The sequence below is a fragment of the Haliotis cracherodii genome, unplaced genomic scaffold (genome assembly GCF_022045235.1).
Source record: "Haliotis cracherodii isolate W230 unplaced genomic scaffold, xgHalCrac1.p SCAF_9, whole genome shotgun sequence".
NCBI classification, from domain to species: Eukaryota; Metazoa; Mollusca; class Gastropoda; order Lepetellida; family Haliotidae; genus Haliotis; species Haliotis cracherodii.
In genome coordinates this window covers 25,407,987-25,427,183 of record NW_027266343.1, presented here as the reverse complement: position 1 = coordinate 25,427,183, position 19,197 = coordinate 25,407,987, and the positions used below count along the sequence as shown (strand labels likewise).

Sequence of the window (19,197 nt, the reverse complement as noted above, 5' to 3'; positions counted from 1 at the left end):
AAATAATAAGGAGGATACAATCTTCACTTTCTAAAATGACCAAGAGTAGTTATCTTTCCTACTGGATCCCGATTCCACCTGTCAGGGAGAAAGTTACTTGCGGCAAATTTGGCCAGATGCAAGTTACTAGTCAAGGACACCACCCACGGATTCTAGTCACCAGTATTCCTGGTCCCAAAGAAGAATTCTTCGGAAATGCGCTTGATCATATATCTAATTGTCCTAAACCAAGATTATTTGGAGAAACCTCCCAAGTTCCAGATGAAATCCATCAAGAAGTTAAAGAACACCTTAAGACAAGCACACTGGATGATAAGACTAGATCTCCAGGATGGCTATATCTTCACGTCTCCATCCACCAGTTCCACCAGTTCGAATCTTAGAACTACATTGGTGGCTCACTTGTCAGAATGTCATGCCCGGACTCACATATCCCCCTCCTCTACATCAACTCTACACAGATGTGTCAGGAAGGGGTGGGGCACGCACATGGATGACATTACAGTACAGGGAAAATGGTCCACCCAAGGAAAGGAGTTACACATCAACTGCCTAGAAATGTGGGTGACGTATCTAGCACTAGAAGCATGGCTAGATCATCTGCACCACTCTTCAGTAAAGCTTGCTACAGACGACTTGACCATGATTGCTTACATACAGCACCAGGGAGGCATGAAGTCTTAAGGCCTATTCACACGGGTCGGCCCATCGAATCGATACACCGAATTCGACCAAGTCATATCGTTTGAGTGATTAATCGAACAAAAGGGAAAATCGGCCGCTCGAACCCGCATCGATTGTGTTGCAAGTGCGTAGAGTATGTTCTAGCTGATTGGCAAGTTGGATGTGGCGCGGCCAATCAAATTGCGCTTTGAAGTCACATGATATTTGTTTACACACAAGCGGACATGGCTCTATCTGCTGCGAAGAAACTATGCCTCGACTTTTCAAGAGAGGAGACCAAGTGTTTTTTGGCTCAATATCTCAGTCACAAAACCCTGTCGAATGTCTCAAGCCAGGATTATTCGAAAAGAGATAAGAGGAATGCTGCACTGATGGCGATAAGCTTGGCATTCCCAGAAAAGTCACTAACGAGTGAGTATGCAGACGATGTGTATTTTCAAATTTGTTGACAAATGTGATGCTGTGTAACGAGAGCTCTTGCACCTTGTAGCTTGAAAGAATAACATGTACGATACTAATTTTCCTAAATGCCCTATTCCAAATATGAGCTGTCTTTGTACCTATGCTATGATAGGTGGAGCAAATATGTATGCAAAGCGGTGTGTCTGTCTCTGTAAAGGGGTTGAGGGTGGGGAGACACACCCCCTTGTTTATTAAACTTTCAGATTTGTCAGATTTCTACTTAGCATAACACGCCGTGATATAACAGGAATAATGTTAAAAGCGGCGTTAAACCCAACTCACTCACTCTACATAGCATAGGGTCTGCAACAGCTCCAATTGGTTTAAATAGTATCTTGCCCCATCATCAAAAGATATGCATACACTATCCAGACACTATCATTCTGACCCGGAATGGGTATGTAAAAATTGTTGAAACAACAATTAATAATAATACTGAGATGTTTCTGCATATCTGATCAGCTGACTAAACCAAGAGGCCACCTTGGGACACCCTTAGGAGAGAGATTTTCATACTTTTTGCACAATGTCTCTTTAGATAAATCAAAATTTGAAAATACAAGCAAATATTTGGAATTGTGACTCAGTTGTGGCCAGTACTTGTAACTAGGCATGTGGTACATACTGAAATATTTGCAAGACACATTAAAAAAATGCTGATGTGTGGAAACCATGCACTTTAATACAAACTAGCTAGACATGAAGTGGAAGTTCGATTAGCTGGTGATCATATCCTGGTCTCTGAGTATAATAAGTGAAGTTTGATTTCTTTTAGATGATCAAGTGACAGCAAAGATTGCGAATATTCGCATATCCTACTCGAAGGAACTCAAGAAACATCTGGTAAGCAAGACAAGTGTCTCCACAACAGATGATGTGTACATGCCTGTACAGGATCACTTTGAGACCTGGGTCCTTTCTTGCATCCTCACATGAGGCAGCGTGCATCTGTAAAGAAATTGACAACACAGGTACATGTGGTTTATGATGTTAAAGTTATTAATACATAATTTTGAGTTCCCACACATTCTAGAGTGATTTGAAGGAACCAATTCTATTAACTTAGTAATAGTCCATATTTAAGTTTTGATGTTTTGTGGAATGGATATATATATATATATTTCAAATTGAATACAATATTTGATTTATTTGTTCCCAATTTACACAGAGGTGATTATTTACAATTATCATCATGTACACTGAGCTAAATGTGTTGAACATACCACATTCTTGATTGCACATGTACCATACTGACATTGGGTGAACGTATGTAACATACTGACACGGCTCAATGTACAATACTGATGCAGCTCAATTTACCATACTGACACAGCTCAATTTACCATACTGACACAGCTCAATGCACAATACTGACACAGGTCAATTTTCCATACTGACACAGCTCAATGTACCATACGACACAGGTCAATTTACCATACTGACACAGCTCAATGTTCAATACTGACACAGCTCAATGCTCAATACTAACACAGCTCAATGCACCATACTGACACAGCTCAATGCACAATACTGATACAGGTCAATTTACCATACTGACACAGCTCAATGCACCATACTAACACAGGTCAATTTACCATACTGACACAGCTCAATGCTCAATACGGACACAGCTTATTGCACAATACTGACACAGCTCAATGCTCAATACTGACACAGCTCAATGTACAATACTGACACAGCTCAATGCACAATACTGACACATGTCATTCTACCATACTGACACAGCTCAATGCACCATACTGACATAGGTCAATTTACCATACTGACACAGCTCAATGTACAATACTGATGCAGCTCAATGCTCAATAACCCACACAGGTCAATTTACCATACTGACAAAGCTCAATGTACAATACTGATGGAGCTCAATGCATAATACTGACACAGCTCAATTTACCATACTGACACAGCTCAATGTACCATACGACACAGGTCAATTTACCATACTGACACAGCTCAATGTTCAATACTGACACAGCTCAATGCTCAATACTGACACAGCTCAATGCACCATACTGACACAGCTCAATGCACCATACTGACACAGCTCAATGCACAATACTGACACAAGTCATTCTACCATACTGACACAGCTCAATGCACCATACTGACATAGGTCAATTTACCATACTGACACAGCTCAATGTACAATACTGATGCAGCTCAATGCTCAATAACCCACACAGGTCAATTTACCATACTGACACAGCTCAATGCACAATACTGACACAGGTTAATTTACCATACTGACACAGCTCAATGTTCAATACTGACAAAGCTCAATGTACAATACTGATGCAGCTCAATGCACAATACTGACACAGGCCAATTCACCATACAGACACAGCTCAATGCACAATACTGACACAGGCCAATTTACCATACTGACACAGGTCAATTTACCATACTGACACAGTTCAATGTCCAATACTGACACAGCTCAATGTACAATATTGATGCAGCTCAATGCTCAATAATGACAGAGGTCAATTTACGATACTGACACAGCTCAATGCACAATACTGACACAGTTCAATTTACCATACTGACTCAGCTCAATGCTCAATACTGATGCAGCTCAATTTACCATAATGACACAGCTCAATGTACAATACTGACACAGGCCAATTTACCATACAGACACAGCTCAATGTGGAATACTGACACAAGTCCATTTACCATACTGACACAGCTCAATTTACCATACTTACACAACTCAATGCACAACACTGACACAGGTCAATTTACCATAATTACACAGCTCAATGTTCAATACTGACACAGCTCAATGTACAATAATGACACAGGTCAATTTACCATACTGACACAGCTCAATGCACAATACTGACACAGCTCAATTTACCATACTGGCACAGCTCAATGTTCAATACTGACACAGCTCAATGTACAGTAATGATGCAGCTCAATGCATAAAACTGACACAGGTCAATTTATCATACTTATGCAGCTGAATGCTCAATACTGACACAGCTCAATGCACAATACTGACACAGCTCAATTTACCATACTGGCACAGCTCAATGTTCAATACTGACACAGCTCAATGTATAGTACTGATGCAGCTCAATTTACCATACTGATGCAGCTCAATGCTCAATACTGATGCAGATCAATGCTCAATACTCACACATGTCAATTTACCATACTCACTGACACAGCTCAATGTACAATACTGATGCAGCTCAATGCTCAATACTGACACAGGTCAATTAACCATACTGACTGACACGGCTCAATGTACAATACTGATGCAGCTCAATCCACAATACTGACACAGTTCAATTTACCATACTGACGCAGCTCAATGTATAATACTGATTCAGCTCAATGCACAATACTGACACAGGTCAATTTACCATACTAACGCAGCTCAATGTATAATACTGATGCAGCTCAATGCACAATACTGACACAGGTCAATTAACCATACTGACTGACACAGCTCAATGTACATTACTGATGCAGCTCAATGCTTAATACTCACACAGGTCAATTTACCGTACTGACTGACACAGCTCAATGTAAAATACTGATGCAGCTAAATGCACAACACTGACACAGGTCAATTTACCATACTGACAAAGCTCAATGCTCAATACTGACACAGCTCAATGTACAATACTGATGCAACTCAATGCTTAATACTGACACAGCTCAATTTACCATACTGACACAGCTCAATGCACAATATTGACACAGCGCAATGTATAGTACTTATGCAGCTCAATCCACTATACTGATACAGCTCAGTACACTATACTGATGCAGCTCAATGCTCAATAGTGATGCAGGTCAATGCACAATACTGACACAGGTTATTTTTCCAGACTGACTGACACAGCTCAATGTACAATACTGATGCAGCTCAATGTACAATACTCACACAGGTCAATTTCCCCTACTGACTGACACAGCTCAATGTACGATACTGATGCAGCTCAATGCACAATACTGACACAGGTCAATTTACCATACTGATGCATCTCAATGCACAATACTGATGCAGCTCAATGTACAATACTGATGCAGCTGAATGCTTAATAGTGACACAGGTCAATTTACCATACTGACAAAGCTCAATGCTCAATACTGACACAGCTCAATGTACAATACTGATGCAACTCAATGCACCATACTGACAGCTGATTGAACAATAATGATGCAGCTCAATGCTTAATACTGACACAGCTCAATGTACAATACTGATGCAGCTCAATGCTCAATACTCACACATATCACTTTACCATACTGACTGACACAGCTCAATGTACAATACTTATGCAGCTCAATTCTCAATACTGACACAGTTCAATTTACCATACTGACGCATCTCAATGCACAATACTGATGCAGCTCAATGTACAATACTGATGCAGCTGAATGCTTAATAGTGACACAGGTCAATTTACCCTACTGACTGACACAGGTCAATGTACGATACTGATGCGAACTCAATTTCACCATATTGACAGCTCAATGAACAATACTGATGCAGCTCAATGCTTAATACGGACACAGCCCAAATTACCATACTGACACAGCTCAATGCTCAATACTGACACAGGTCAACTTACCATACTGACGCAGCTCAATGTACCATACTGATGCAAGTCAATGCACGCTACTGACAGTTCAATGAACAATAATGATGCAGCTCAATGCTTAATACTGACACAGGTCAATTTACTATACTGACACAGCTCAATGTACAATACGGATGCAGCTCAATTTACCATACTGACACAGCTCAGTATACAATACTGATGCTCAATACTGATACAGGTCAATATACAATACTGACACAGCTCAATGCACAATATTGACACAGCTCAATGTATAGTACTGATGCAGCTCAATGTACGATACTGATGCAGCTCAATGCACAATACTGACACAGGTCAATTTACCATACTGACAAAACTCAATGCTCAATACTGACACAGCTCAATGTACAATACTGATGAAGCTCAATTTACCATACTGACAAAGCCCAATGCACAATATTGACACAGCTCAATGTATAGTACTGATGCAGCTCAATGCACTATACTGACACATCTCAGCCCACAATACTGACACAGTCCAATGCACAAAATGGACACAGGTCAATTGACCATACTGATGCAGCTCAATGCACAATACTGACACAGGTCAATTTACCATACTGACAAAGCTCAATGCTCAATACTGACACAGCTCAATGTACAATACTGATGCAACTCAATGCACCATACTGACAGCTGCTCAATGCTTAATACTGACACAGCTCAATGTACGATACTGATGCAGCTCAATGCACAATACTGACACAGGTCAATTTACCATACTGACAAAGCTCAATGTACAATACTGATGCAGCTCAATGCACAATACTGACACAGCTCAATTTACCATACTGATGCAGCTCAATGTACAATACTGATGCAGCTCAATGCACAATACTGACACAGGTCAATTTACCATACTGATGCAGCTCAATGCACAATACTGACACAGGTCAATTTACCATACTGATGCATCTCAATGCACAATACTGATGCAGCTCAATGTACAATACTGATGCAGCTGAATGCTTAATAGTGACACAGGTCAATTTACCCTACTGACTGACACAGCTCAATGTACGATACTGATGCGAACTCAATTTCACCATATTGACAGCTCAATGAACAATACTGATGGAGCTCAATGCTTAATACGGACACAGCCCAAATTACCATACTGACACAGCTCAATGCTCAATACTGACACAGGTCAACTTACCATACTGACGCAGCTCAATGTACCATACTGATGCAAGTCAATGCACCCTACTGACAGTTAAATGAACAATAATGATGCAGCTCAATGCTTAATACTGACACAGGTCAATTTACTATACTGACACAGCTCAATGTACAATACGGATGCAGCTCAATTTACCATACTGACACAGCTCAGTATACAATACTGATGCTCAATACTGATACAGGTCAATATACAATACTGACACAGCTCAATGCACAATATTGACACAGCTCAATGTATAGTACTGATGCAGCTCAATGTACAATACTGATGCAGCTCAATGTACAATACTGATGCAGCTCAATTTACCATACTGACACAGCTCAATGTACAATACTGATGCAGCTCAATGTACAATACTGATGCAGCTCAATTTACCATACTGACAAAGCTCAATGCACAATATTGACACAGCTCAATGTATAGTACTGATGCAGCTCAATGCACTATACTGACACATCTCAGCCCACAATACTGACACAGTCCAATGCACAAAATGGACACAGGTCAATTGACCATACTGATGCAGCTCAATGCACAATACTGACACAGGTCAATTTACCATACTGATGCAGCTCAATGCACAATACTGAGGCAGCTCAATGCATAAAACTGACACAGGTCAATTTACCATACTGACACAGCTCAGTGCTCAATACTGACACAGCTCAATGTACAATACTTATGCAGCTAAATGCATAAAAACTGACATAGGTCAATTTACCTTACTGATGCAGCTTAATGCTCAATACTCACACACGTCAATTTATCATACTAAGGCAGCTCAATACTCACTACTGACACAGGACAATTTACCATACTGACACAGCTCAATGCTCATTACTGACACAGCTCAATGCTCACTACTGACACAGCTTAATATACAACACTGATGCAAACTCAATTTCACCATACTGACAGCTCAATGAACAATAATGATGCAGCTCAATGCTTAATACTGACACAGCCCAAATTACCGTACTGACACAGCTCAATGCTCAATACTGACATAGCTTATTGTACAATACTTATGCAGCTCAATGTACAATACTGATGCAGCTCAATTTACCATACTGACAGCTGAATGAACAATACTGATGCAGCTCAATGCTTAATACGGACACAGCCCAAATTACCATACTGACACAGCTAAATGCTCAATACTGACACATGTCAATGTACAATACTGACACAGCTCAATTTACAATACTGATGCAGCTCAATGCATAAAACTGACACAGCTCAATTTACCATACTGACACAGCTCAATGCTCCAAACTGACACAGCTCAATGTACAATACTGATGCAGCTCAATGCTCAATACTGACATAGTTTATTGTACAATACTTATGCAGCTCAATTTACAATACTGATGCAGCTCAATGCATAAAACTGACACAGCTCAATTTACCATACTGACACAGCTCAATGCTCAAAACTGACACAGCTCAATGTACAATACTGACACAGCTCAATGCTCAATACTGACATAGCTTATTGTACAATACTTATGCAGCTCAATGTACAACACTGATGCAAACTCAATTTCACCATACTGACAGCTGAATGAACAATACTGATGCAGCTCAATGCTTAATACGGACACAGCCCAAATTACCATACTGACACAGCTCAATGCTCAATACTGACACAGGTCAATGTACAATACTGACACAGCTCAATTTACAATACTGATGCAGCTCAATGCACAAAACTGACACAGCTCAATTTACCATACTGACACAGCTCAATGCTCAATACTGACACAGCTCAATGTACAATACTGATGCAGCTCAATGCATAATACTGACACAGCTCAATTTACCATACTGACACAGCTCAATGCTCAATACTGACACAGCTCAATGTACAATACTTATGCATCTCAATGCTTAATACTGACACAGGTTAATTTACCCTACTGACACAGCTCAATGCTCAATACTGACACAGGTCAATTTACCATACTGACACAGCTCAATGCTCAATAATGACACAGCTCAATGCTCAATACTGACACAGCTTAATGTACAATACTGATGCAAACTCTATTTCACCATATTGACAGCTCAATGAACAATACTGATGCAGCTCAATGCTTAATACGGACACAGCCCAAATTACCATACTGACACAGCTCAATGCTCAATACAGACACAGGTCAACTTACCATACTGACGCAGCTCAATGTACCATACTGATGCAAGTCAATGCACCCTACTGACAGTTCAATGAATAATAATGATGCAGCTCAATGCTTAATACTGACACAGATCAATTTACAATACTGACACAGCTCAATGTACAATACGGATGCAGCTCAATTTCCCATACTTACACAGCTCAGTATACAATACTGATGCTTAATAGTGATACAGGTCAATGTACAATACTGATACAGCTCAATGCACAATATTGACACAGCTCAATGTATAGTACTGATGCTGCTCAATGCACTATACTGACACAGATCAGCACACAATTCTGACACAGCTCAATGCACTATACTGATACAGGTCAATTTACCATACTGACACAACTCAATGTACAATACTGATGTAGCTCAATGCACAATAGTGACAGAGGTCAATTTACCATACTGACGCAGCTCAATGTATAATACTGATGCAGCTCAATGCACAATACTGACACAGGTCAATTTACCATACTGACACAGCTCAATGTATAGTACTGATGCAGCTCAATGCACCATACTGACACATCTCAGCCCACAATACTGACACAGTTGAATGCACAATACGGACAAAGGTCAATTGACCATACTGATGCAGCACAATGCACAATACTGACACAGGTCAATTTACCATACTGATGCAGCTCAATGTACAATACTGACACAGGTCAATTCACCATACTGACACAGCTCAATGTACAATACTGATGCAGCTCAATGAAAATTACTGAGGCAGCTCAATGCACCATACTATCAAAGGTCAATTTACCTGATTGACACAGCGCAATGTACAATACTTATGCAGCTCAATGCTCAATACTGACAAAGATCAATTTACCATACTGACACAGCTCAATGTACAATACTGATGCAGCTCAATGCATAAAACTGACACAGGTCAATTTACCATACTGATGCAGCTTAATGCTCAATACTGACAGAGGTCAATTTACCATACTGACATAGGTCAATGTACAATACTGATGCAGCTCAATGCACCATACTGACACAGGTCAATTTACCATACTGATGCAGCTTAATGCTCAATACTGACAGAGGTCAATTTACCATACTGACACATCTCAATGTACAATACTTATGCAGCTCAATGCTCAATACTGACACAGATCAATTTACCATACTGACACAGCTCAATGTACAATACTGATGCACCCCAATGCACAATACTGAGGCAGCTCATTGCTCAATAATGACAAAGGTCATTTTACCATACTGACACAGCTCAATGTACAATACTGATGCAACTCAATGCACCATACTGACAGCTGAATGAACAATAATGATGCAGCTCAATGCTTAATACTAACACAGCTCAATTTACCATACTGACACAGCTCAATGCTCAATACTGATGCAGCTCAATGCACAATACTGACACATGTTATTTTTCCATACTGACTGACACAGCTCAATGTACAATACTGATGCAGCTCAATGCTTAATACTGACACATGTCAATTTACCTTACTGACTGACACAGCTCAATGTACGATACTGATGCAGCTAAATGCACAATACTGACACAGGTCAATTTACCATACTGACACAGCTCAATGTACAATACCGATGCAGCTCAATGTTTAATACTGACACAGGTCAACTTACCCTACTGACTGACACAGCTCAATGTTCGATACTGATGCAGCTCAGTGTACAAAACTGATGCAGTTCAATGCTCTATACTGATTCACGTCAATTTACCATACTGACACAGCTCAATGCTCAATACTGATACAGGTCAATTTACCATACTGATGCAGCTCAAAGCACACTACTGACACAGGACAATGTACCATACTGATGCAGCTCAATGCACAATACTGACACAGGTCAATTTACCATACTGACACAGCTCAATGTACAATACTGATGCAGCTCAATGTACAATACTGATGCAGCTCAATGTACAATACTGACACAGATCAATATACAATATTGACACAGGTCAATTTACCATACTGACTCAGCTCAATGTACAAAACTGATGCAGCTCAATGCACAATAATGACAAAGGTCAATTTACCCTACTGACACAGCTCTATGCTCAATACTGACACAGCTCAATGTACAATACTGATGCAGCTCAATGTACAATACTGACACAGCTCAGTATACAATACTGATGCTTAATACTGACAAAGGTCAATTTACCATACTGATACAGCCCAATGCTCAATACTGACACAGCTCAATGTACAATACTGACACAGCTCAATGTACAATACTGAAACAAGTCAATATACAATACTGACACAGCTTTATGAACAATACTGATGCAGCTCAATGCACCATACTGGTTAAATTCTGTCCCATTGCCTGTCAACATGTCCATTGGTCATGAAAAAGTCCTTAAATTCATCCAAGATGTCTCTGGCTGATTGCCTAACTAACTTGTGTGGTGTGAGGTTCAACATCAGAGTGGGTACTGTAAACTTTATCTTTCTTGGTACGCATGAAATTGTGTAAGACCACTGCAGCCATAATAGTTTTGACAGCATTGTCTGGTTTTTGTCTCATTGGCTTCTGAAATACCTGGAATCTGGTGATGAGATTGCCAAAGCCATTTTCAGACACTCTCCTTGCTCTGGACAACCTTTAATTGCAGATTCTTTTGTGTTCGGGTAGATCACATTGGGGAAATGGCTTCATAAGATATGTTTTCAGTGGAAAAGCTTCATCACCCACAATAACATGCGCGTGTCCTCTTGTCATCCTGGAAGAGGCTTTGGTGATGGTATATTAATTGCATTAGCCGCAATACATTTCAACAGATCTCAATTTGCAAAGATCCCTGCATCTCCCATTGGCACCAACATTTACAAATGTAAATTTATAGTTGGCATCAATGCTAAAATAGCCCTTGTAGTTGTAAAATTGGGAACCACTATTAGCTGCAAAATGTTTCCCATCCATTGCACCAAAACAGTTTGGCAATTGCCACTTGTCTTCAAAGTCAGTCACGATGCTTTTCCATTCCTTTTTAGTGCTTGGCACCTGCAAAATTAGTGAAAAAGAATATTTTTGTTAAAATGATGAGATATATTTATGTTTAAGAACTATTTTTTATGGTCTTTCAGGAATCCACAAATAAGCCAGATGAAGAAAGCCAGGATGAAGTTCAACTGTTCATAGAAGACAACAATACACCATCTGAAAATGAAACTTTTGCCCTTGCTCCATCTCTTCCACCCTTGCGAAAGACCACAGCAAAACTAACTCCCCAAGATAGATTCAGAGAGGCTGATTCAGGAGCGCTATAGTGAATAAGCCCACAGAAGACAATCTTGGAGGGAATAAACAATTTCTTTTCCACTTAGGAGAAGAAATGAATGAAATTACTCACAAAAGGCTGCTAAGACAACTCAAATTAGAAATGGAGCAGCTAGTATTCAACTTTCAGCGTCAACAGGCAGGATTAAATGAACCGTAAAATCTCATACTAAAATCATGAGGGATATGCTAGAAAACTGAATTATTGTCTTTATATTTTCATTTAAACTGTTTCATAGTTGTTTTATTTAAACATCTGCTCACAAACGTTTGGTGTAGTTTGAATTTTAATAAATTTAATAAGCATAAATTCTTTTTGCAATCATACAGGATGGAGGTTAATCTAATATGCCGTGAGACTAAATTGTTCTACTAAGTCTACTTAATGAAAGCAGAAACAGACTTATGTAAATGTGATTGTGACACTACTTTTAACTGGGAAAGGGGTGTATAGGTATATTTCGATATTCAATCACGTTTGACACCTGTCTTTTACAAATACACTTCTGAAGCATATAGCATTGACATGGCTTTCAAAATACATTCTGCCATTGCTTTGCCAGGTTAGGCCAATGCTATGTTATGTGATATTTGTCCCAATCTTTACTAACAAACTCTGCATATTAAAATAATTGGAAAACTCAGTTTTCTATCGTTGCCCACAGCAGCAGTCTTATGCTTATAATGTGCATGTCTGATAGTACTGCATTCTTTATTGATTGTATGGTAACTATAAAGTTTGTGTTATGTGAATCAAATTGCTTAGATCACCAATCTAAATAACCATCAATCTATGTACTCATTAAGTGAATAATTAGATTAGTTGACACCTAACTACTGATAATTACCATCAAAATACATCAATGTTAACCATTGATTTATTCACAATGATTTGATATTATTCACTCTAGCTGTCCTCGGGGCAGGGGATATAGATGACATTATTATTATTACATGTATTATTATTATTATTATTGTTGTTATTATTATTAGCTTTTTGCTGATATGTGTTCGGTAATGTTATAAAGACCAGTAAGTTTTTAACAATTTTGTAGTATGTTTTTCAAATTTAGGCAAAACTGAAAATATGAGACAGTTTACAATTGTATGGCTGGGCACAAAATAGATGAATGAGGCCTGTTGTAATTTCTGTACCAATGGAGTTTTCTATACATTAGAATAAATTAAATAAAGATGATTTTGGAAGCAAAATTAAATATTGATACCTATGATTGTTAATGGTTATCATATTTTACTGTGTTGTCATTCTTTTATTGTTCTGAGTATAACAAATGTTATATTTGGGATAACACTTTTTGAGTAGATTCCCTACTTTTTGGGGTTGGTTTACACTTGTCAGAGGGGTACACAAAATATGTGATCTAGACTACCATTTGTACGCCATCCATGTTGTGGCTGTGTTTGTTACATTTGACCACTTTCTAAATGGCATTGTGTGTTCATTGTTCTGAGTAGTCTGATTTCATCAAATTTTAATGTAACACAGTCAAAAGATTAAATTATCTATGAAAGAAAACATATTCCCTTCCAAATTTCCAAACATTTCAACTGCCCTTGTTCAGGGAAATCCCTGCCTTCTAGATGCTGTTACACTCACTGGTGTGACATATTTTCATTCTTTCTGTTAATTATTAATACGTAAGGTTAAGATATATGGTTGAACAACTTCTTTATTACAATAAAGAAGTTGTTCCACCTTAAATTTCACCGCTAGCCCTCCAGGTCGTTGCCTTTCCATGGACTGGGAGGGAATGTTCGATTACGCATTTCCTCCTGGGGCTCTCTTAGACAGAGTTCTGAAGAAAACAGAAGAGGAAGACTGTGTCATAATTCTAATAGACCCAGCATATACCAACAGGGCTTGGTTGCTGTAGTTACTACCCCTCCTGATAAAAGAACCTCTGAAACTCCCAGTACATCATGATCTACCGAGAGAACCGAAATCAGGCATATTTTACGGCATCATTATATACAAACATAATGCTCCAGTAAAGTTCCACCAAATTGACAACTACAAAGCTTGAATAACTTGTAATCAAGGATAACAGGGTGGGTTGGTGGGTGCAACAAACTATAGATGAATGCGCTAATATAACTATGTGTTGTACAGCTGAAAGCTGGAGAGCCAGTGCTGCATGAGCTGATGCCACGCTACAAGAAGTCATAGAAAATATAAACAAACGCTCCTATACTGGACGTGCCAAGAGCGGATCTAGGCCAGAGATGATGGCACCATGCAAATCAGCATGTAGCTGCATGGAATGAAGGTATTTAGCTGTAATTATATTAGCAACGGTGCCAAGCCTGACATAAAGGCATTTAGTTCTAATCACTAAATGCTAATAAGATGCAAGCCGCCGGTTACTCTTAATCAGCTGCACAAAGTGTGGCAAGCTCATGGAGACCAGCATCATCTGCCCTGTATAATAACAGATGGGACACGTTCGTTGAGTGGAAAAGGAGAAGAAATTTATTAGAAGTGAAGATAACCATACCTATAGTTGCCGAATGTTTGCTATATCTCAGAAACAAGAAATTCAGACATGGCACTACAGATGCTACAGATCTGCCCTGGCATCAGTATTACAACATGATGACCTATTTATAGGTATGCACCCAATACTGAATCAACTCAGTCCTTTGCACTGGAAGACATCAAAATACCACATATCTTTCCAAATGGGATTTATCTATGGTATTGTCAGCATTGATGAAACCACCTTTTGAGCCCATGAGGAGTAAGACATTACTATTAGTTTCCAGGAAAACTGCTTTTCTCCTCGTGTAGCAGAACTACATGTACATGCTATTGACATTCCCACTGTAACTCATAATCAAGAATGGAAATCAGTATCATTGAGATCATCGACATTTGGCCCACTCAGTCACATGCAATACACGATACCAGCCTTGAGTAAAAGTGTGGACCATCAAGACAGATTACTTTGTTCCATAAGAGCCTTGAAATACTTCATAACAGCTACTCAACCCCACAGAAAGCAGAGAAAATGCCTTTTTATCTCTTGCTAACCCTCATCGGAAAAGGACATAACCAAGGGTACTGTAGTGGAAAGGCTCAGAGTGACGGTTGCAGATAGCTACAAACTGGCCCAAATCTCCAAAATCATATATCTTGCAACAAGCCTAGCCACATGGAATACAGTATCCACTGACAGTGATGTTGCTAGCTGCTAATGGAAGTCCCATAACCTGTTCTATAACATTTACTGATCTGGATGGACGATACACTCGGGGATTCCTCTTCTGAGGAACTTGAGGGGAGGGGAATGATGTGTGGTTGAGGGCTGAAGATTACAGAATACCTCATGACCACGTTGGCTTTTGTTCTTTGTTTGCTATTGTATACTAGGCAAGTCAAGTGGCAACACTGAAATCATAGATCAATGGGATGTAAAATGATATACGGTACCTACATGACAATGTAGGATGTATAATGTTCTACCACTGGAAGTTATGTCATGGGAGTCTTCAGAACCAATATGTAGCCTAGAAGTGGTGATACTTCTGGAAGTGACGTCATAGAAGATATATAACCGGAAATGAGGTCATAAGGAATGACTAAACCGGAACTGACGTCAGAAGTGATGTCATCACCGGAAGTGACATCATAATATGTCTAAGTATCACATTGATGGCTAAATGTTTAATGTATTAGTAATATGAGGTCATTTATGTCTAACCTAGAAGGTTATTAGACATATCATTTTGTTTTTTGGTCCCTTTTTTATTCATTTATTTTGGTCATACTTCACAAAGCCAACTATCTAAGGGATACTAGATACCAGATCCGACCGGTACCTCTGGTGTATACTATCTGTATGTAATAGAGGTAGGGTATTCACAAACATCATCTAGCAATAGTTATCATAATTCTAAGAATACTACCTCTATTACATCAGGAATCAATCCCTCCCACCTTCCCAAAATATCTGCATCTAGATGATGAGGGTTATGTGTTGAAAGAAGTAAGGTGTTCCTGCCTTGTGCTTGTACAGTCGCGGTCCCTGCAAGGATAGGGCTTCCCTCACAACTATTACATATGTTGGCAGTAAAGAGGACGTCTGTTTTGAAAATTTATTAAAATGTTGTAGTGTGGTTCTCAGCATAAACAGGAATTTTTGGTTATGATATAATACAGGTTGTATTCTTAGAATTATCCACAATGATAACAATTGTTAGATTTTGCATCAATAATCATCCACACGAACAACTCAAGAGAAAGGATAGGAAGAGAAACAGTGGAAACTCACATACTGAATAACAGTTACATGTGTCATTATGTCTTTGAGAGGTCTTTAAAAGTTTGAACAGTAATGTGTGTATGTGTACTGGACCAATTTGTTGTTTTAAGCTGTACTTTGGGCAGACAAACAGACAGATAGTTTATTTAAGTCTAATCTAAGGTTCAGCAATAATATAAGCAGGTTAAAACATTACAAATGTACACTGCCAGAGACTAGTATATATACAGAATAAAACAATACCTTCTTTCTTCACATGAAAGTTTAAAAAATCTGTTTAAAAATATGGACATATAAAATTCAAAGTCTGAATTCATAGTTCAGGCAAGCTCCAGAGCCTTAAGGTTCTGTTACTATGCTTTGAACTGTTGACTAAAACTGCAGGTTAGATACATTGTCATGGCACTATATTGTGGATCATTCATGCAACATACCACCAGTTTACCTGGCCCTGAAGAACCTGGAATATTGAGGAATGTATCATTAAATATCATTAACTCACTGACTCACTTGTGACATTATATATTCAGCATCTGAGTTGCATGCCACTCCATCATGCAATTCAGACAAGGAAACCCAAAGAACCAAGGCAGGTGAACTCTGACAGTGGGATCAGTCAGCATTCCAGTCAAGATCAAGGTAGGACATTCGTAAATAATTATTACCTTATCTGAACTGAAACATCAACAGTTCATCTGTCTATCAGTGATATTATTTCAACATTTCCTCCTACGAGGTTGCAAAGAATTTTGATCTGAGTTTATATATAAAAATATCAAATGCCCATTACCTTTTTGTGCCATTTCTATAGTAGCATTATTGTTGCAGAGGATGAAGCCTCCAGTTGAGATTCAAATAAAATATGTCATCTTGAATACTTTTATTAATGCATGATGAAACATGGATACATACAGTTAGAAAAGCCATTCATTCTTGCTCAGGTTCATGGATCATTTTAAGGTTCAAGCGTATGTGGTTTTCACTGTTTACAAAGTCGATTGACCCAATCACTCTAATGTATAGAGCAGAGGTTAAGAATTATTAAGCAAGAAAAATGGGAATGTTTGCTGAACAAAACTGGTCCGAAAGATAATACGAAATAGGATTGCTTTACCTTATGTACTTTCTCACAATTATGGAATTTGCTTTGCAGTTAGTGTGTATTGTATTTTTATCCCCCCCCAACAGAGTTGGCGGGGGATATAGAAACGGGCTCCGTCCGTCCGTCCGTCCGTCACGTTTAGTTTCCGGAGCATAACTCATAAACCATTCAATATTTTTTCATCAAACTTTGCAGGTCTGTCAGGTACATGCTGAACTGGTGCCTTTTGCTATTTAGAAATTTTCGAAATTTTTATTTTTTACGTTTCCATGGCAACAAGATGGACTTAGGTTCCAAACTCTTTCTTTTTTTACAATTTCCATGACAAGTTCCACCTCGGTTAAATGCAGTAAATATCGTTGTAACAGCTGTTTGCATTGGAATCACCATGCCGACGCTATTGGAACTGAAAGCATTGGCAACCAACCAAATTCATTCATATCTGTTGAATTCTATATTTCGCAGTACTACAACGACACTTACTGTCATCACAGCAGGTTAAATATGGCTGACAGTAGAGGTGAAGAGAAACCCTTGTTTACAGAGAATGTAATTCAAATTCAGAAGTTAATGCGTATTGAACGTACTGTAAATTATGATTTCCCCATCAATACAGATTATTCATTTTCAGCAAAAATGAAATGTATTGTATGCATTAATTGATGTATTTCAGTGGAAGTCGAATGGAAAGCGTATCCTGGTGCCTTTTGATAGTTTGTGATTTTAAAAAAAATTATTTTTCGAGTTTCCATGGCAACGACTTTGATTTAGACTGAAAATGGCGGTAGTCCTCGTTTCCGGAGCAGATCTTGAAAACCATACCATATTTCTTCACCAAACTTGGCACATAATGTCATCTCACAGTATTGAATACATTTCCTTTCTTGTTGGTAAGTTCTGCATTGCTCGAGTGTATGTTTCTCCAAAAGTGTCATGGACACAGTTGTTTCATTCACTGACTAACTTCATGCAGAAACAACTCATTACAAATACAACAGTGTAACTGATCTTAAACCTACTGTAAGATACTGTATAAACTGTATAAACACTATATATTCTTGTCAACCATACTCTGTACTTCACTTGCTAGATAAGGTTGTTTGAACCTACACCGAAACCATAACTCCTAATTGTAATAAAGAAGTTGTTCGTCCATATGTCTCATCCTTACTCATTACAAATTCAGTTACATATTCTATCATAAACTGCAGATGCCAAAACAACACCAGTAACAACTTTATTTAGTGCTGCTATTAGGCCATTTACAAAAAGGCCCAGTGAACATAGTTCACAGGAGCTAATGCATTGCACACAACCGGAGATGTCATATTGGCGGGGAATGTGAGTATTT

At 38.7% G+C, this 19,197-nt stretch overlaps 1 protein-coding gene and 1 pseudogene across 1 annotated transcript in view; both read left to right on the top strand.

Annotated features, from left to right (window-relative positions):
* LOC139452658 (tyrosine-protein kinase receptor torso-like) overlaps positions 1 to 19,197 on the top strand; it is a 381,001-nt gene that overhangs the window by 256,129 nt on the left and 105,675 nt on the right. The window contains exon 16 of the mRNA XM_071234197.1: positions 17,275 to 17,383. Within this exon, the coding sequence (XP_071090298.1) occupies positions 17,275 to 17,383 (109 nt within the window). The remainder of the gene's footprint in view (positions 1 to 17,274; positions 17,384 to 19,197) is intronic.
* LOC139452659 (uncharacterized) lies at positions 909 to 12,621 on the top strand (annotated as a pseudogene).